Raw genomic sequence first — 20,686 nt, forward strand, 5'->3', positions numbered from 1 at the left:
TAAGACAAGCAGGGGCCTAAAGAAATACGAGCAGAAGGAGAAGCATGTGTGTTTGGGAAACAGGGAGGAGAATACAGTAACCTCAACAGAGGCTTTGGGGAGAACTTCCAGAGATGCTGAAGAGGGTGAGAGGGAGGGAATTTCAGTACAGAACATGCAGGCATCAATGGGTGTAAAAAGCAGAGTGTAAGCTCAGAGCACAATAGTAACAAGCAAACAGATACTGGGCAGGAATTTGGATGTTGTCCTTAATTTTTTCAGCCAGTAATATGTTATTATATTCACTGGTTTATTTTCCAGCCCTTGAAAATTGCCACTTCAGAAAAGATTATGGCTCAGATAAACTTGTAAGCAGAACCTTAAAAAGGCTGGATAATTTGGTTGAATCTCTAGAATAAATTAAAAGAACTCAAGCAGCTTGCAACCCTTTACAAAGGAAGGAGCTTTGAAGTGCCCAACCCCAAAACACACTTCATTTCCTTGATATTTTAGGAATGAATTATGGGTTTTAGTCTAAATTGAAAAATGAAGTATTTTTTGCATAGCAAAGGAGATCAAGATCATCCTACCCAGTCCTGGTGGTAATTTTACCTCTAGGGGAGAATCGTATTCCATAATATTGAATATACAAAAAGCAGTATCTTAAGGCTTAAGGTCCCTTGTCATTATGCCAGTTTAAAACGTAGCTAATAAAATGAATTGTATTTCTAGGCCTTAAGGATATCCTGAAGATTTTTTTTTCTTTGTAAGAAAAAAGTGCTGTTCTAAAAACGTTTGCAAGCTATTAAGCTGTACTCCCTTGTGGCAGAGGAAAACATGCAGCATGATACTTAAACTATTTGGGACTTTATCCCTGAAAGCTCTCCAGCACAGACAACCTTATTGAGATGCAAACATCTGATAGTCAGCATTTTTGTATTGGGCACTTAAACCCAACCTCACTCACCACAACATAACTTCTGTTAATATATAACAGACTGTAAGGCACACAAAGCCTTTTTGGCACTAAAAAAATCCCAAACCAAAAATCCCAAACCGCACAACGTATTTTACATCAGAAAAAAAATAGTAAATCCAACAGCATTGGTAGATGCAGCTAAAGCCTGGACACATCACCTCCCACACATAAGAAAGGTGGGCAGATCAGATGCGAAGTGGGACATGCACATCTAAGCCTTGCCAGCTGCTAAGGACTACCAGAGAGAGGGGCCCCCGGAGCAGCTGGCGAGACCTGGGGTAACAGAGAACTGAGGGTGCCCGAAACACTAAAATACATTGTTATATTTCTCCATATTCACAACATACTATAAGTAACAACTTCCTAACCTGACTTCTTTTACTTATTTTTGGTCAGCTGTGCTGCTCATGGTGTGTAAAAGTGAGGGCGAAATACTATTATTGTCACGGTTACATGATTCTCTCAAGAAAAGCTCTTCATTTTATAAATGGAAAAAATTACAGGAGGGGAAAGGCAGACAAGAATTCACATGAGCAATCCTTTTTCTAGATTATATTTTCTAGAAATACAATTGAGTAGTTGTCTAACTCAAAAACTCTACAGATAAGAGTGCAGGTAAAAATTATTTTTTAGGAGAGTGCTTAGTCAAAATATTTTTTAGGAACCAACTTCACTAATTTTGTATTACTGAGTAGTAAAGAGTACAAAACTATGTTTTCACTATCTATTTTTCTTCCTCTTTACAGCTTTCCAACATAACACAGAACAACTAGCCAGTTTTGTTTGGGGATTTTCCCTTGGCCTGAAATATAAAAGGTTTCATCTGCAGTGATAAAACTGTACCTTAACTTCCACATATACAAATATTTAAACACCCCTTCAAAACCAACCACCACACCAAAAACACCCTTAAACCCAAACCAGAGCAGAAATCAGATACGAGTTCAGTGAAAAGTCCAAGTAAATGAATGATCACCAGAAGGGCAGAGAAGGTTGGTAGGTTGAGACTGTGCCCACTACTGTGAAAGAGAACAAGGTAGAGACCTAAGGTGAAAGTGGTTACATGGGCTAAGCCTGTTATTTACACTGTGCAGAGTGCCTAGCGTCAGATGTGGAGCCTCATTTTGCTGGATATTTTTTACCCATACCTGTAGCACCTAGAATTTTTTTTTTCTGTAAAAAGAAACCAAAAACCTTTGCAAAGTTTATATACTGAATTTTGTTAACGAGGTGGACTAAAGCAAGACTGAATCTGAAAAAGGGGAAAAAAGTGATGAAAAGGTGATCACGTCCCCTCAGCTAGGTAAGCCCAGGCTGTGTATTTCCTCTGACTGATGTAAACTTCTATCTTGTCCTGATGCTGGAAAGGTAGCACCGATCCACTAATTTTCCTCAGCATACACCTTATAAAGCTGATTAGGCAAGCCACAAGTCTATTGAAATCAGTGATTTCCAAAAGTACCACGATCAGTTTTCAGAGTGCAATTAAGATACGGTGGGTTCGGGCAAACGAAAAAAAGCTGAGTTTTTCCGTGCAGGTTTAGCCATCTTAACACCTACACAAGCTGTTTAACAGATACGCACACTCCCATCACGATCCCTACATGTTCGTTTTCCCCAACATTCAACGCAGTCAAGTTTCCCCACTGAGAGCTGTTATTATTTATAAACGAGACATCTTTCAAGTCTTTGCAGTGTGACTCAAGGAAACCCCTTGAATTCTTGTTTCTTGTCACATCAGGAAAACATAAGCTCTTTCTCAACCTTCCGCCCGCGGAGCGAACTCCACCAGCTGCTGCGGTCTGACCACCGCTGGAGCGGCCCCGGGGAAGTCATTAATGCCGCGGCAGCCACCGATCGCGGGCTCCTCCCCCCGGGCACAGCCCCGCTGTCCGGCGGACCACGTCTCCAGGCCAAGCGGGTGCTCCCGTCCCAGCGGCGTGTCCCTGATGGGAGCGGGGCCGCGGGCTGACCGAGCCGGGCTGCACACGCTGCTCCTGCCTCGGCGCCGGCGATAGCGGCCGGCGGTGCCCGGGAGCCGCCCCGCCCGAGGGCCGAGCCCGGCACCTGCCCCGCGGGAGGCGGCCGCACGTCGGGGCCCCTCACCCGAAGCTTCGCGGCAGGTGCGGGGCGGGTTCGGCGGAGCTCCCTGCGGAGAGGGGTGACACTAGACCGCCTCCTCCGGCCCCTCCCGGCTGTGCTCCCGCAGCCCCCGCCCGCCGCCCGTTAAAGCTGCCCGGGGTGTGGAGGGCGGGCCGGGGCTGGCGGCGTTTGGCGGCGGTGGCCGTCCTACTCATCCCGCTCTCCCGCGGCGCCCCTCGCCCTCTCCAGCCCTGGTTGCTGCTCATCGGAGGCGCCGAGGTCTGTGTCCGCTCCCGCTGCCTGGGGCAGGTGCCGCGGCCCCAAGGCGGGCCAGCACCCGGGGCGGTCGGGTCGCGGCGCGCACCGGCCCGGGCGGGGCCTCCCCGCCCTCACCCCTTTGTCGAGGCCATCTCGGCAGTTTCCGCCCTGGCTTCGGCTGCGTCCGCGCCGCGATGGGGAAAGGGGAGGGAGCTCGGAAAGCCTCGGGGGCGCGCCGCTCCTTCCGGGACGGCGGGAGGCGGTGCCGCTCACCTGGTGCCGCCGGCGCTGGGGAGCGCCCGAGCCGCGGCCCCGCCGGGCGGGAGGTGAGCGCCTGCCGCGCTCGCCCCGCCCCGCTCCGCGCGGGAACGCGGCTCTCCGAGCAGGCAAGCGGGCGTCGGGGGGATGGCACCAGGATCGGGGACACAGCACCCGCCGGGCTGGGAGCGAGGGACGGCGCTGTGCGGTCGTCGTGGCCGCGGCGGGCGGGCGGGCGGGCGGGAAGGCGGGCGCCGCCGGGCGGCCCTGCGCCGAGGGATGAGGGGAGCCCCGGGGAGCGAGGGGCACCGCGGCGGGTTCGGGCGGCGCGGTCCGAGCCGTGGGAGCCGAGCGTGTGAGAGCGGGCAGTGATGGAGACTCGTACCCGGGTTGTTTCCCAGGGAGTTGGCGGGGCAGCGGGACGGGGATGGGCAGTGCGGCGGGACGGCTCACGTCCCCGCTTTTGTTTCTCTCCAGGGTGTTTGTGCTTCTCCGAGCCTCTCTCCCCGCCCCCGACTCTCCCGCCCGCCCCGCCGGGACCTCTCCTCTCCGGGCGGCAGCAGAGCCGCCTCAGGGCGGGCGACGGCAGAGGTGCTGGTGGGGCGCTCTCGCCGTCCAGCCCGCTGGGAACATGGCGACCGGCGGCTACCGCAGCGCCGGGGGCAGCACCACGGACTTTCTGGAGGAGTGGAAAGCCAAGCGGGAGAAGATGCGGGCAAAGCAGGCGCCGCCGGCCCCGGGCGCACCGGCCGGAGGGGAGCCCCGTCCCGCGGGGGGCGGCCCCTCCGCCGAGCTGAGCAACAACAACAACCTGCCCCCCGACCGCGCGGCGCCCCCCGCCGGCGGGGCCGTGAACTGCGTCAGCCTGGCCAGCGCCGCCCTGGGCCGCGCAGCCCCCGCCAAGGAGCCGCCGCCTGCCCTCGCCGGGGGCCGCGGGGTCGAGACCGGCGCCGCGCCGGACTCCCCCGAGGGCGAGGAGAAGCTGGCTGCCAAGGGAAAGAGCTCAGGCCCCAGTGCCAGGAAGGGGAAGGGGCAGATCGAGAAGAGGAAGCTGAGGGAGAAGAGGAGGTCGACAGGTGTGGTGAACATCCCGGCCGCCGAGGTGAGCGGGGACGGGGGTGCGGCCGCCGCGGAGCAGCCGCTGGGGGCGCCGGGCGCAGCCCCGGGACCGCTCTCCCGAGCGCTCCGGCCGTGCCCGCGCTCCCCGCGTGGGCTGCGCTGGCGAAGCGCTCTCCGCACGCTGCGGGCAAAGCGTGATGGCCCGCGCCGGGCGGAGCGACCACAGCGGTCATTACAGGGCGGCATCCAAACAGAGGAGCAGATGAGGTGTCATTTACCCTAAATCAATTAGACCTGTCACGACCCGCGCCTTTTTTATTCTTTTAAGGTCTTCTTGTCGACAGAGAGTAAGTTCTAGGGCTTTTGGAGGATCAAACTCAGACATGTGCCTGTTAAAGTACGGTCAAAACAATAGTAATGAAAGAAAATTGATTTATCAGCTCGGAATAGATGTTCAGGTGTAAATATTATTCAGTTTGGAACCCGGAAGAATTTCCTGCACTGGAAAAAATGTAGTGGTTTAAAGAGCATTTTTTTGAGGGCAGAGGAAGATATTTTTATCAGCCAACACGACTGTCCTCTGCGGTTTGCTACTAGTATAAAAATCTGGCATTGATTTGTAATACTCCTAGAGGAATTTAAAAGAATGATAACTAAGTTTTTAGCTTTTTTTTGCCATTAATAGGACAGGCCACAGGAAACTTTGAAGAGAGATGGATTTTTGTCTTCAGTTTTGCACTAATAATGATGACCACCATGTTTTTGTAGGAAACCCCTTGTAGTTCTTTTGGTTAACATTATAGATTATTAAAGTAACCCTAGAAAGTAAGATCTTTCTTTCTGAAATGGCAGGAGAAGACAAAATCATGTTCTCCACACATGAAATCACTAACACTTTTTTTTGTGACATCCTGGGCACTTTCAGAGGACACACTTTCACGTGAGAAGGTCTTGGAAGGTGGAGGAATGAGTTTTAGGAACAGTAGAAGTCTTTATAACTGTGTTTTTTGAGAATAATTGCTTGCATAGCCTTTAGTTTAAGGTGAAGAGTTTTGGCGTAGGTCTTCAATATTGTTGTTTTGGAAAGTGATGAATACAAGTGAGTTCTTTTAATTTTCTGGCTTCAGAGCATGCAAACCTCCTAGACTGTGTCTTGGTTTATATGGAGCCCACTAAATACCTGCCCCTTGTGCCTTTTATAGGAACCTTAAAATGCTGCATCTTGTCAAAGTAAACTAGTCGTAGCCTAGTTCATAATGGTTTTGCACATTGCAGTAAGCGTTGTATAAAAGAATATCTTAGGGGCTCTGCTGTGTACCCCGTCTCTAGTTGTACTCTTGTCTTTGGTTGGTTGGTTTTGGGCAGTGGGTTTCTTTTTGCTCTTTGAGACTGGTGTCTTAGTTCTTTGAACTAGTTCTCTGAACTAGTGTTCCTTCAGTATTGTTTTGGTGGTGTTGTTTGGGGTTTGCTAGTTTGGTGGTGGTTGGGGTTTTTGTTTGTTTGTATCATTAAAGTATTGCTCAAAATGTGCCTTGCTTTCCAGGAAAACACATTCCTTGCTCAGCAGCCAGTAGAATTTGCTGCATTCTTAAGAGTGCCTGTAATTATTAAGGTTAACGTATTTAGGCATTGAGAAACAAGTTCTCACCCATTTCCATGTTTTTGAGGGCCTAAACTTTGCTGCACCATGTCACCATGCGTTGGCACTTCGTGGAAACTTCCTGTACCTTTATACTAATTACTTCTATAACTAGCAATTAAGCATTTCATCACATTTTTGGGGTCAAATTTCATAAATGTAGATACCTGTTGTACAAGGTGTTATCGGGGAAACTTACTAGTAGTGTTGCATTTTTGACTGGCATATACTTACATAAGGCTATCTCTTTTCAGTATATTTGCATTTCTTAAATGTTCTTAATCATTACCACATGCATTCTTAAAAATTGTTTAGCTAGGGAACACTAGATTTTTCCTGATGATGGACAGCTTCAAAAACTGTCTCCAGTGTCAAATGTGAGTACCTACTTAACAATGAATGTTTAGCAGACTGTTTACTTGTCCGGTCTTTGGTACAGCTGTGTAGCTGTAAAAAAACGTTTTGAAGTATTGATTCAGCCTGGCCAGTTGCATTTTTCAGACAAAAGAAGGCTGTGATTGTAGGTGATGGCTCATTGGAGTAATCTGCAACACGCCAGTTTCTTGCTGTCTTTCTCCTTAGATGCTGGACATAGCTTTACTGCATAGTGACTTGGTAGTAGTACACAGTGAATTTAACCACTTAGCACTTGAAGCTCTGCATGGTGTATATTTTAAAATTACTTTTCAGGAGGTGTTTAGAGCTTTGCTGAGTGTTTCACTGTCTTATTTTTCAAGAAAATAGTCTTTCTCAAGTAGCCATTTGATTATAAATATGTGCCTTTTATGATCATTGTGCCACTGTGGTGGAGACTGATAATAAGATATTCAGAAATGAAAATGGATACCTCTTGAAATAATGCACTCATAGAAGATACAGAGTGCCCAAAACTGAATACAAAAACAGTTTTTGCCCCAAAGAAGTGGGATCTAATTTCAGTTGCAATGCAGCTGGAGAATTTAATGATAGGAAAGGTAGCAGAATAAGAAAAGTAAGTTTGTGTTGCCTCAGCTATCTTGAAATAGGCTTGAAAAGTATTAGCAGATTATTATTTATTAATGATTAATTTCCATTCAATAGGAAGGTATTAGAGTCAGTTCTTAAGTAGTTCTGTGTCTTAAGTGTATTTTGTGTTGAAGTTGGTGGAGGACAGAAACCATAGGAGAAGCTGTGAAGCAGGTGGTGACAGGATGGGAGTAGTGGTGAAACTTTGTACATTGTGATCAAGGTAAAGGCTGATTTTTATCTTCACAGCACTAGTGCTTATCTAAATAATGGTGACTTTTGAAAATGGCTTTGGAAATACTTGCATCTTTTTTCCTTTACAGTGGTTGTAAAGTAGTTTCTTGATAGCTTGTCAAATCTTGAAAGGTGGATTAGCTCCAAATATTAAGTGCTGCGGGATTTGGCTTTTGTTGCCTCATAACAATTCTTCAGGTTGTAAAAGGTAATTGAATTGTATACAATTATCATTACTACATATGTTTCCTTTTGATTTTATAACCATTTTTAGTTATGTTTAGAAAGTGTTTCTCAGTTTGTAGGTATTTACTTGATGCAGGTGTTAAGTTCACTTGCAGCATTTTTCTCATTTACAGCTGTGCTGGTGTCTGTCCAAGAAAGACAGAGTTCCCATTATGCACTGGCAGTGCTTTGTGAGGACCCACATATAGGATGAGAAGTTATGTTTTATATTGTTATAGTAATTCTGTCCTGCTCCGAGCAAAACAAGCTGCACTGGTGAAAGTGCAGCTTTACTTTTGTACATGTTTACACTTAAGGATTCTGCTGGCATAGCTGTGTGGATAAGGATTTTTTTGGTTTGTTGTTTTTTGTTTGTTTTTTTTTTTTTCTGAACCCCAGTAGGGAGAATAACAAGTATTTTTGTGGTTACCTTTTTAAAAAAGGTGTATATATAATCAAAATCTTGGTTCATCTAGAAAGGACAGTTGTATAGCTGTAAGCTTAACAAAAGTTTACATTTTCACCTAACCATATGGAAGTCTCCTAAACTCAGAAGTGTTTTTCTGTTAATAACAGAGTAATGAATGATTTAGAAAGGTGTAAGGAACGCTGATCTGTGTTTTTTGCACCTGAGGCTGCCAGACTCGAGACACAGCAGTCTCCTGACCTGTTTGTGGGAAATACCGGAGTGAAAGGTAGAAGTGATTAAAATATGGAATCTGCATAGGATGTTCAGCCAGTTAGTATTCATCTCTTGTCTTATGAACAGCAGTAAGGATATGACATCTTGAAACCCCACTGATGGCTTACTTCCAAGAGTCTGCCTGTCTCTTTAGAAGGCACTGCATGTGTGGTACTTGGTAGGTGTTGTACTGAACAACAGCATTGGAAGTAAGCAGAGAGCAATGAGCTCTTTCTTTCTCTGGGATAAGAAAGGGTTCGTGCTACAAGAGAAGCCCAGCATGCTGAATTGAGCAGACTGACAGAAAGTTGCTGTGTTCGAGTTGGAAAAACTTTAAGAAAATTTAAGTGTTAAATGTGTCAAGCATAACAATTACTGGGTGCCTTGTAAAGGAATTGAAATCCTTCTCTGAATGGGTGGAAATTAGAGAGCGGTGGAATCCTGTACTAGCTGTTGGACTCTTGACGAGAAGTTTGCCTTTCAGCAGTATCTTTCTCAGTGATTGCCTACCTGAGGATTAAGTTTCCTTCTTCTTGCTATATCTTGAGGTTAATGAGGTAATGTCTTTGCATAGTCTTAACATCTATTTTACTGTAAAACAACTTGCTTATTTTTGCCTGTGTTGGGGGAAAAAAACCTCAGTAAATGTTTGTTCAAAGTACTAGAGAAAAACCCCTATTTCTGACCAGTGATACCCTTAACATTCATGCAGATATATTACTGTTATAATGGAAGTCTGTGTAACAGTTCGTTTGGATACATGTCCGGAATAAAGACAAGTGCCAGAAATATTCAAACACAAAAAATATCTTTTATTACAGTGAGAATAATAATAATAGTAATAAACTTAGCAAGAGGAATTAAAAACTAAAAAAGGATACAAAATAACTACCTTATCGGGTGGCATTAAAACAAATACTACGAACAACATTTAATACAGTATTAACTAGTGAAAAGGGATACCAAAAAAGGATCTTAACACAATAGTATGGATAACACGATATTGGTTAGTAAAAAGGGAAACTAAAGGAAAAATACTATAAACATAAAAGGGGAATTAAAGGAACACTAAAAGGATATTAAAAAGTTTGTTCTCTCAGTTGCTTCCTATCAATAACCTGTGCTTACCCACACAGACAGGCCAGGGCTGTCAGGATCTGCAGCAGCTGGTCGGTGCCCGTGCTTAGCGGGCGTCCCCGCGGAGCAACAGTCTCGGTGGTAGGATGAGGATCGCTCGACTCAGCAGTCCCGACACCCCATTTTTATCAGCTCTACATTACACTATGCAGGACCAGTAGGCAGTATAAGGTGATACCTGAATGGCAGCCAAACCCCGTCTAATCATTACCTAATGGCAACAGTCTGCACATGCCCTACTTGTAGGGCAAGGGGCAAGCGACCCCTGCCCACATAATCTTCCTGCCATCATCATCTTTCTCACCCCTATGTATGACCTCTACCACTGTGTTTCAAGGGTAGATGTATCTATCCTGCAATGTGTAGCAAAACCAAGGAAGAACTCAGCTCTGATAATAGGGGATATCAAGCTGACTTGCTAAAAAGCACAATGGACCTTACAATTAGCTTGTGCCATGAAGTTACATTGTACCATACTCTAGCTGGTTTCACATCCTAATATGATTCCTTTCTCACGCCTCTATGCTCCATTGATCATCTAATTCAAAAGTACCCCCCTTACAGTCTGAAATACATTTATTAGACCTGGACAGCCATTCATGATAGGTTACACCATCCTTCTGCTTGCTTTGTCTAGTGAACACATCACATTATGGTTCATCCTTCAGATGTGGCAGGGTGAATACAAGCATTTTTAGATTCCGAGAAAAGAATTGTTTGAGGTTGTTAACATCCAGTTTGTTTTCCCATTAATGCCTTTGTGAATTCTGATTTTCACCAAATCTCCTGGCAATACTCATTCAAAGAGCATATTTTCTTCTTTCCATCTTTTTTTACCGCATAAGATTATGCCTTTTTTTAATTTTTTTGTTTTGTTTTGTTTAGTAGTATGGTTTAATATCCTGACACTTAGCTATGTAATGGAAGTTATTTAGTAAAAAAAAAAAATCATGAAAAACCCTTAAAAATCTGGAAAAATTGAAGTCTCAGAATCCGTGTGGGAGCTTCTAAGTCATTGCATGAGCACCTTCCAAACCTGGCATGCCATCCCATTGCTTATCACCGGCAAGTCTGGGAGAAAACCGGGTTTACCAGTGGTAAGCAATGGAACTTCATGGCAAAGTTGGAAGGACTGCACGCTAATGAGGTCCTTCAGTCCTCTCCATAAGGTATTGGCTATAATGAACTGCACTTGAAATGTTCCTAGATGGATGCACAGAGCAAGAGGAGCAAGCAAGAGGAGCTAGGAGCCTTGGCCCAGTCCTAGAGATGTGACATTATTGGCATAAGTGAAACCTGGTGGGATGAGACCTGTGACTGGTATGTTACAATGGACAAATACAGGCTCTTGAGGAGGGATGAATATGGCAGGCAAGGTGAAGGGGTGACTTATGTAACAGAGGGCTGAAGTATATGAAGCTTGCAGTTGGCAATGGCGCAATTGAGAGCCACTGGGTAAGGATTAAGGGACAAACAAACAGGTGTCATCGAGGGGTTCTGCTATAGGCAGGATGACAACAGTGATGAATTATTCTTTAAGGAGCTAAGGGATACCTCTAAATAGACCATCCTTGTTCTTATGGGGGACCTCAACTTGACAGATGTTAACTTGGAACACTGCACAGCTGGTACAGACAGACTTGCAGAATATTTCTAGAACGTCTTGTTGATAACTTTTTGGTACAGGTACTGAGGATGCTGACTAGGAAAGGTGCCCTCCTTCATTTGTTGCTTGTTGATAGAGAGGGTCTTGTGAGTGGAGTAGTGATTGGTGGCCATCTTTGCCACAGTGACCACAAAGCAATCGAGTTTAAAATCTCTGTTGACAAGAGGATAAATGCCAGCCTGAATGGCCAGTACCTTGAACCCTGGACATGAGGAGAGCAGACTTCAGGCTGCTTAGGGAACTAGTGAGTAAGGTCCCCTGGGAAAATGTAGGTCAGTCTCACTTTGGTGCCTGGTAAAATTACAGAGGTGGTTATGTTGGGACTTACCGAGAAACAGCTGAAGGACTGTGTAGTCATCAGTCACAGCTGGCACAGGTTCATAAGAGGAAAGTCATGCTTATTCAACCTGATTTTCTGTTATGACAAGGTAACCCACCTAATTGATCAAGGGAAGCCAACTGATGTGGGTTTTTTGGATTTCAGTAAAGTTTTCGATATTGTCTCTCACGGGATCCTTCTGGACACATGTCCAGCGCACAGCTGGATAAACACATCGTGTGATGGGTGAGCAGTTGGCTCACGGGTTGAGCACAGAGGGTAACAGTGAATGGGGTAACATCAGACTGGTGACCTGTTACTAAGACTGGGCAGTGCAGTAGCTTTCCAATGGAAAAGACCCACGGAAGTTGTGTTAATTTTTCTTCAAGAGGCGATATGAATCACTTCTTACTTAATTGAACAGTGGTGGTTTTGTATATGGACAGATTGTAGGCCAGTACCTGCAGCTTGAATCCACAGGACTCTACTAGAAAGTATTAATTCTCTTACATACTTAATTCTTTTCAGTTCCAGCCCTTGTTTCTACTGGAATGGGAAGGATGGTGATGGAGATGCTATTAATTTCTTCTCTAATTCTTTTGACTCTGCATTTATCTCTAAGTGCAGTTTTGGGAAGGTGGGTTTTTAAAATGATCTTTTAATACCTAGGGATAATTGGAAAACATAAGTGTATGGTTGGTTTTTCTCATTCTCCTTTTTTGGGGGCGAATCATCTGAGATGATAGAGTTAACTATGTGGAAAAGAAATGCAGTGTAAGTAAAGTATTTTCTGTTAAGTACTGAATTCTACAGCAAGTAAGAGAAGTATTTAGTTTAAGTTGTAGTTGGTGGTTGAATGTTGTTACTATTGGGCTTTGCCAGTTACTGCCTTTTCTTGCCAATCTGTCATGTAGGCCATAACCCCAAATAAATGTAGACACTAGTTGACTCAAGATAAATATTTCTTTGTGTGCCTTCTAGGCTATTTCTAGTGCTTAAGACTGAAGCACTGCCTGTCCCATTGTTGTTTGTTCCTACAGCCCACTTAAAAGACAAGATAATCTAGAAGAAAAAGTATTATAGGTTAAAGAGTAGAAACAGTCTGTCAGCTGTACATTTGTCTACTTTTATACTGAAATGAACACATCGAGCATCTTGCTTCCAGTGGAAATCAGTTGACCAGTCTCATTGAAGGGCATAGCAAGGGAAGTGTTGATATGACCAGTTATCTCACTGAAATGAACACACTGCTATGTATCATTGATATGACCAGTTATCTCACTGAAATGAACACACTGCTATGTATCATTAAAATGACTTATCTGACAATTTTTTTTCCCAGAGTTTGTATGTATCTTCACTGTAACAAGTAAGTGCTCTGAAAATATTTGATTGTTGTTTTATAAAAATGCCTTAGTGTGAGCTTCACATTGAAAATGCTCTGCCTAAATGATAGTTTCCTACAATTAAGAAAGAAACTTGTGTTGCTTGGCTGTTTGAATTTAGTGGCATATAAATGTGAAAATAACTTGAAGTTATTTTCAGCATTGGTGTATAGTATGTAGTAGGCTGAAAATCATAACACTGATAGAGATTGGAAGGGATCTCTGAAAAGTTGTCTAGTCCAATGTCCTACTCAAAGTGGGGCCAGTTTCGGTCACATTGCTTATGGTCTTGGCTAATAAAGTTTTGAATATATTCAGCCTGTTGAGATTGGTATAAATAGCTCTGCTTTCCAACCTCTTAGCCAGTCCTTGCCATTTTGTTGTCAGCCACAGACTTGCTCCCATCCCATTGTTCAGGTTGCTAGTAAAGGTGTTGCATATTATCAGCACTGATATCAGCCCCTGAGGGCTGCCACTTACCTGGCTGCCAGTGGAAGTTTGTAATATTGATTTCAACCTTTTGAGCCTGAACATGCAGCCAGTATTTCATCACCTAATAGTACACTTCTGTGGGCCATATTTAACCAGTTTGTCTTGAGGGATACTATGGGGAGACCAAGTCAAAGACAATTCCTCATCCTTGAAGGAAACTTTCAGTGTTTCTGGGATTAGAGGTACAGAAGACCCTAATATGAGAGTTGTATACACTATTTGTTGAAGCTGAATTGTTAAAATTGTATATATGAGGGAAATAGTTTAGCATTTTCTAGTTTCTTCTTGGTGGTGGAAGTGGTGCAAAACTTTAACTTTTTCAAAAGCAGCAGAACAAAAGAACAAGTAGTTTGAAAAACAGCAGGAGCGGGGAGGTTGGACCAGATGACCGACTGTGGTCCCTTCCAACCTTACCCGTTCTGTGAAGGGGTCAGTCCTTGTTGCTCTGTAGTATTGTCTCAGGTAGTTGAAGCTATTGATATTTCGGAAGAGTAATTCTGTGGAAAATTTTTGATATTTTTATATTTAAGTATTTAATATTATAAACCTTTAAAATGATAATGTTTTACTGAGACTAGGATGAATAATGAGTTGCTGCTTTGGTTTCATTCTGCAGTTGAATCCACCTTTGCTATCTCATTTCTTATAACACTTATTTAGAACTGTCTTCTGAAGATAATGGGATTAAATAGCAATCTTGGGTATTTGTAACAGTGTTTTCAAAACTAAGTACTGATATAGTTAGTTGTGGAGGAAATAATAACTTCATGAGTAAACCCTGGAAGTTGAAAAAATGAAAGAATAAATGGAGAAGCACTCCAAAGCTCCTGCTTCTAAAAACTCAATGTTTGGAATTGTCATATCTTCAAGATGCCTTTGTGACTTTGGGATCCTGATTCATCTCAAACCTGAATATTTGGAACTAATTACTGAGAGACTCCTTTACTGTAGACATCAAAAAAGGGGCAATTGGAATAAATGATGAAATAAAAAATGTATTTTATGATAAAATTAGACTTTTGGTTTGTTTCTGTAATAGAAGGAAAAAATTTTAAACTGTATGCATTTGATACTTTCTCATTTTGACTTAGGTTTGACTGTTTCTAATGAAAATGTATTCTGGCTCTTATTTACAAAGCTAAGAGGAAATTAGTCTGTAATTAACTTTTTATTTTTCTACTGTACACCAGTAAGATTAGACTAATTGTAGTGGGTCTGACTAAGGAGCCACCTAGCTTGGTGTCCTTCTACCATGGCCATAGTCAGACACATAGTCAGGATAAAGAATGTAGAAATGTTGTCCAATGTTTCCTGTAAAATAGTTCTCTAGCCACTTGTCAGTTTTCATCTCGAAGACTTTCAGCATCAGATGAAGGTTGCTAAATCAAATCAGAATCAAATCATGGCTAGGCTTCGCGAACGAAGATCTGGGAAGGCTCTATCCGCATTTGCTACAGGCACGCTGGTGGCTTATGAGGCCAATACGTGACAGACATATCCGATTGCGTAGAAATGAAATGAATTTATGTGCAAAATACTCATTCAGTCTCCTCTTCAGATTGTGTAAACTTTTAGCATACAAAAAATCTGGCAGCGAGGTCCCCATTTCTAAGAACCTTCATATATGATGGTACTTAGATCTCTTTTTGATTCTTATTTCCTCCTCTTCCCTGCAAAAATCTAGTGTGGTATTAAGTCTCATGTAATGATTCCTGTTCACTAGTTATTTTGTATATTTCTCAAGATTCTGAAAGATGACCTTTACTGCAAAGTTTAGGTGCTAACTAATATTCTGGTACTCTAACACAGATCATTAAACAAACTGAATGTCGAAAAGGTCTTGACAATGTGTTGTGTGTTGCCATTTCAAAAGAGCTCTAAGAACTCTTAGTCTGCTCTCAGAGGTCTTAAAACTAAGTTAATCTGAATAATTCTTTCAAGGTGCAATGAACAGAGTAGTTGAATGATGTGAAGTGTAATCTCAGTTTCTTACATAAACTTGCTTTTTTGTCTTTACAGGTTGAACTAGGAATTATTATTAATATCAATCAATTAAACAATGCTTTGCCCAGCCAGTGCCTTTTTAGCTGTAGTTGTTTGAAGCTGGGCAGCAGTTGTGCTGGTAGTCCTTGTCCCAGACTGTTAATCACAGATCGAGATGTGCTGTGTATATTTTTCTTTTGTTGTGATGTGGCTTATTAAATTTTGTAGACTAAATCCAATCTGAAATAGGACTATAACTTCATATTTTCAATAAGTCAGGTATCAAAAGTCATATTGATCTCTGGTCAGACAATAGTACTTAGCAATACCTTACTCATACCTTAGTTAACCGAGGAACAGTCCTCATTCTGTGTCGTATGGCACACATTCTTTACAATGTAGAAAAATAGTTACCCAGCAAAGATTCCATGCATGACTGTTCTGTTCTTCATACCGGTTTAGTAACTATTATCTTTTCAGAGGTCATCATCATGGCTGGGCTTTGCAAACGAAGATTTGGGAAGGGCTCTACCCACGTTTGTTACAAGCGCGTGTGTGGCTAAAGAGGCCAATACGAGACAGGCACGTCCGGTTGCAAAAGGCACAGCAGAAAGACTCCTTAGGTGGTATATTCTGCAAGACACGATTCTTTCTGTGTTGTCTTTTCTCCTCAAGAGTGACCCAGCGTGCTTTCTCAAAAGGCATCAGCAGTGTTATAGATGGTGTGTCTCCAGACCTCTCAGCTGGAGGCCAGAGTAGACCAGTTATGTTGATCAATATGGCCAAGGCTGAGATGTTGTTTCAGGGAGTCCTTGTATCTTCTCTTTTACCATTTAACGATAAGTAATTTTTCTTGAGGGTGGTAACTGCTAGAGGTGCCTCTAGAACAGAAACTCAAAAACTGATCTTTATTTTTTTGTTGTCTACTTTCTTTGGAGGAGTAGTTTTGAGTAAAGATTTTGGAATGTGGGAGTTAGTGCAGAATATGGAAGTGCTTGGTCCTACAGCAAATTGTGGTTTAGCCCCGTACTAAATGAGTTGCTTAACTTCAGTCTGTTACACAGCCATATTTAGGGTTACCGATTTTTTCCTTCCTATAAAAGCTCTCAGGTCCTTATGTAAAAAGTTCTCTTTAAATTAATGTGCTAACTCCAAGATGAAAGAATTTGTGGGTGTGTGTCGTAATGCGGTACTTCAAAGGATAATTGTATGACACTGTCATTTCAATTAGACAAAAGCTACAAACGTGTAAAATGCTGAGGCATGCTGAAAGATTTAAAAACTGAATGTAGAGACATTTGGCACAGCAGTCCTTTGGGTTTGTTCTTTAAGAAAAAAGGGTGAAGATAGGGTGAATTGAGATGCTCCACATTATATTTGATGCCAAACCCCTTATTTTTTTCGTATTTTAAATTATATTTATTTCTGCTGTAGAATGCTGAGAAGAGATAAAGGATATGTTTGGAGCTTAAATTATTAGTTTACAGATTTGTCATTGTTTTCCCAGATGTTTGAGCCTAAAAAATTGTCACATTTCTTTCACAAAGGTATTAAATACTATAGTAAACTCAGAAATGTGATAGCTTTTCATATTTGGAATTCTACAGCTAAATGTTTAAGTAAGTAGCATATGTTTGGTGTATTAAGTACTCTGATGAACCATTCCAGTGAAGTATATTGGAATCGGGCACTTTCAGCATTCTTAACAACTAAATTAGGGACCTGTCCTTGACAACCAAATATTTAGGGACCTGCATTCAGACACTTCTGAATAATAGCATAACTAGAGTTTAGTTTGTTCTAACACATCTGTGAAAGAATTTCCTGTTTAGAATATTTCTCTACTCTTTTGATTTGTTCCTGCTAGTAAGAGTTGAAAAAGGACAGAGTCTATAATACTTCTGTGGCTGGAAAGACATAGGCACACTGAAGGTAATTCTTTTTGAAATGGGAAATAAACCAAAAATTAAAAAAGTTGTACAGTGAGTGCACATAGAGATACTTGTATCCTCTTGAAGATAATGTGTGTTATAATTATCTTGTATGAAATAAAGATGCCTCAGGCAGTTGACTTTTACAGCAAAATGTAGGAGTTATATTTATCCTGAGGCAGAAACTGAGGAACATCTCATTATCTGACAGTCTTCTTTAGTCTAAAACATAAATGGGTGTTTTAATATAATCCGATTTTGTGGGTTTGCCTCTTCCTTTCATTTAAAAAAAAAGAGACTCCTCAGATGTCAAATCAGTTTTTGTCAAACTTAACCAGAGGCTATTTGAACACAAGTGTTGCTAAGCAGCTCAATACTAAAAAACACTTCTCATAGCATGTTACATTTTTTATAAGATGCAAGAAAGTTTGAGAATCAAACCAAGAATTTCGAAATGGCTGTATTGATGTATTTTTGCATGTGTAAAATATTCTCAGCTACTATTCTCCTTCTCTTTTTGATTTTTCATACGTTTTTTGTGTTGTTTATTTGGAATGATTTGGAGTTTGTATGTTTATATATTCTAAAGCTTTCAGCACTTATTGTTGGCCTCCTCAGATCAGAAAATGAGATTTGAAGCCTGAATTACCTTCATTATGCAAGCTGTCAGTAAATTATGTATGAGTGTAGGCATCCTTACAGCTTTTTATAAGGTAGTACATCTTACTAGTTTAGAGAATGGCTGTTTTGCTTTAAGATCCCGGTTGGATCAATCTGGAAGCAGTGTGATGGTGCTTGTGCACTGCTGAACTTGTGGTTAATAAATCATTGATTTTACCTGGCTCTGTCTGGAAGTACTGGGAAATGTGATTCAGTGATGTTCAAGCTGACTCTCAGATCTTTGGATGTCAGTATTGCTTCCCACTTCCAAGAGTATTTGATAGACTTGCCACTACATTGCCTAAATACAGTTGTTTTTAAAGCAGTGCAGATTTTGCACTGATTCATGTGCCTGAGATCAGCATGTTGTAGACCTTAGTTTGGACGCAACAATATTAAAAAGAATGTGCTTTTGTCCCTTTAAAATATACCTGAAAAAACCTTCTTTAAATATGCTTGGGTTTTTTAAAATTTTAATAGTAGGAATTTTTTACTGAAGCCGTAGTAAATAACAAAAAGAGGCTAAATTGAAGGATAAATTCAAGATGTGGCTATCCAGTAATATGTAACAGAACTTTGACAAAGATGACAAATGTCCTGATATTTGAAAAAGCAGATTATGAGGAAAGATAGCTAACTATAGACATAGCTTAGAGACAATTTTGTGGATTTTCGTCTAGGTTAGTACTACAAGTTGGACTGTCTGGAGAGAACTGATGAACATGATAAATAAAAAGTGGCTCACTAAGCAGAGGTTATAAGAATGGATTATTTATTTGGGGGCTTACAAGAAGGCCAGAGGGGGAGTTTTCATGAAGGCATGTATGGATAGGACAAGGGGGAATGGTTTTAAACTGGAGGAGGGTAGGTTTAGATTAGATACTAGGAAGAACTTGTTTACTATCAGGGTGGTGAGGCACTGGAACAGGTTGCCCAGAGAGGTTGGGGACTCCTCATCCCTGGAAATATTCAAGACCAGGCTGGATGGGGCTTTGAGTAACATGGTCTAGTGGAAGGTTCCCTGACCACGGCAGAGGGGTTGGAACTAGATGATATTTAAGGTCGTTTCCAGTCCTAACCATTCTGTAACTCTGTGATTCTGTCAACATCCTCAGTTATAAAAAGTTTTATTAACAAGCAGACTAAAAGCTACTGAATATTCAAGTGCCATAATCTTTACCATAGTAAGTAAAGTGAAGAAATAGAAGACTAGAACATATTAATTCATATTAAATTCCCTTTACTGCTAGACCATCAAAACTTTACTCAATAACCTAACATACAGAAGACTTGGTTTTTTGATAGTGGTTTCCTGTATGATTTTCTTTTGTGCCATGCATTGGCTTATTTTTATCCGCATTTTATTTTGTTCTTTTTTGTCTGTTGAATCCATGTTGTATCCAGTGCCTGTATTTGCATGTGAGATGGTGTTTGTAGAGCCTTTTGCATTTCTTCGTAATATACTGAAACTGAGATAAACTTTTTTTTAGAATCCTGGGAAAAAACCCCTAGCATTGCAGTAAGTAACTGTTTTAAATCTGCAGTGACTACATGACTGGATTCTCCCTTAATTTTCTAAAACACCTCCAAAATGAGTACGGGGTAGACAAAACTTGCGTTGGAAAAACAGAGACGAGCACATGGCAAAGAGAAAGTAGAGCGGCGCAATTTGAGCGTGAAAAGGGAGAAAGAGAAGTGTATTCCAGTCAAGTTGGGTATACCATGTTTTTTAGTTATAGGTTCTGAAATGGAAGGCATGTTACAGCCATTCTTGAAACGCAGGTGACCAAAATATTTGTTTATATGAGCCAGTATTTAAAATGTACAATTTTAAATATACCTCTTTATTTCCCTACACAATTGAACTGGTATAATTTACATATTCAATAGTTCAGGATACTGATCTATATCTGAAAGTAAAAGCTAAGAAGTCTTTTTTTTTCTTTTTGGTTGTTCACCACAGTCATTGGTTCTGCATAGCAGGACTCCAGTGGAACTTCAGAGGGACTGTCTGAACCAGAATCTGTGGCTACACTAATATTTGGTCAGTATCAAAAGTTACTGATTAGCAAAAACAAAGTAGGGCCTGTAAAATACTTTCCCACCGTGTTAAGTGGCATTTTTCCATTATCCTCTGCTTTTATTCACCTTAAGGAATTCAGATTTTTCTGTCTTTTGTGCAGGGATGGTTCTTCCACTTGAACACTGTTTATTAGGAAGGTGCATTAATCATGAGTGATTCCTCTAAAATATCACAGGATTGTGGGGAAGAGGGACTGTATGTTTTTACTATTAGGGTTTGTGTTTAAAGAAAAGCTTGAAAAATAAATGAAAATATTTTCATTTGTTTTTAAGTGCAGCTTAGATATTACTGGTACTAAAATAATAAATTTAGGACATTAATTTTGCAAATATATTCTTTAAAAGCAGGTAGTCTTTAGTCACCAACACAAAAGTAGAGACTAGGGAAATATTGGAGGAGTATCTGACAGGGGAATTATGAAATGCATTTTCTGTTAGCCATGCATTCATAGCAAAGACTGCCTTCTCTTTAAGTTAAAATGTTATATTGGATCTTGTAGTTGATAAAAGCTCAAAATACCTGTTTTTTATTTGATTTCCTTTGTATGCTTTGGAAGACTAACTTTGCATGTGGACACAGCTTCAGAGATTGCATAGAAGTGGGAGCTTGTGTACCACTGTAAAGAGGCTG

At 41.9% G+C, this 20,686-nt stretch overlaps 1 protein-coding gene across 1 annotated transcript in view; it reads left to right on the forward strand.

The window, feature by feature from the left end:
• Nucleotides 1-4,033: 4,033 nt before the first annotated feature.
• PAWR (pro-apoptotic WT1 regulator) overlaps nucleotides 4,034-20,686 on the forward strand; it is an 82,279-nt gene continuing 65,626 nt past the window's right edge. The window contains exon 1 of the mRNA XM_027747809.2: nucleotides 4,034-4,658. Coding sequence (XP_027603610.1) covers nucleotides 4,188-4,658 — 471 coding nt within the window. The 5' untranslated portion in view covers nucleotides 4,034-4,187. The remainder of the gene's footprint in view (nucleotides 4,659-20,686) is intronic.

The sequence above is a fragment of the Pipra filicauda genome, unplaced genomic scaffold, assembly GCF_003945595.2.
Source record: "Pipra filicauda isolate LSUMZ 115617 unplaced genomic scaffold, ASM394559v2 scaffold4_size7858003_pilon, whole genome shotgun sequence".
NCBI lineage: Eukaryota > Metazoa > Chordata > Aves > Passeriformes > Pipridae > Pipra > Pipra filicauda.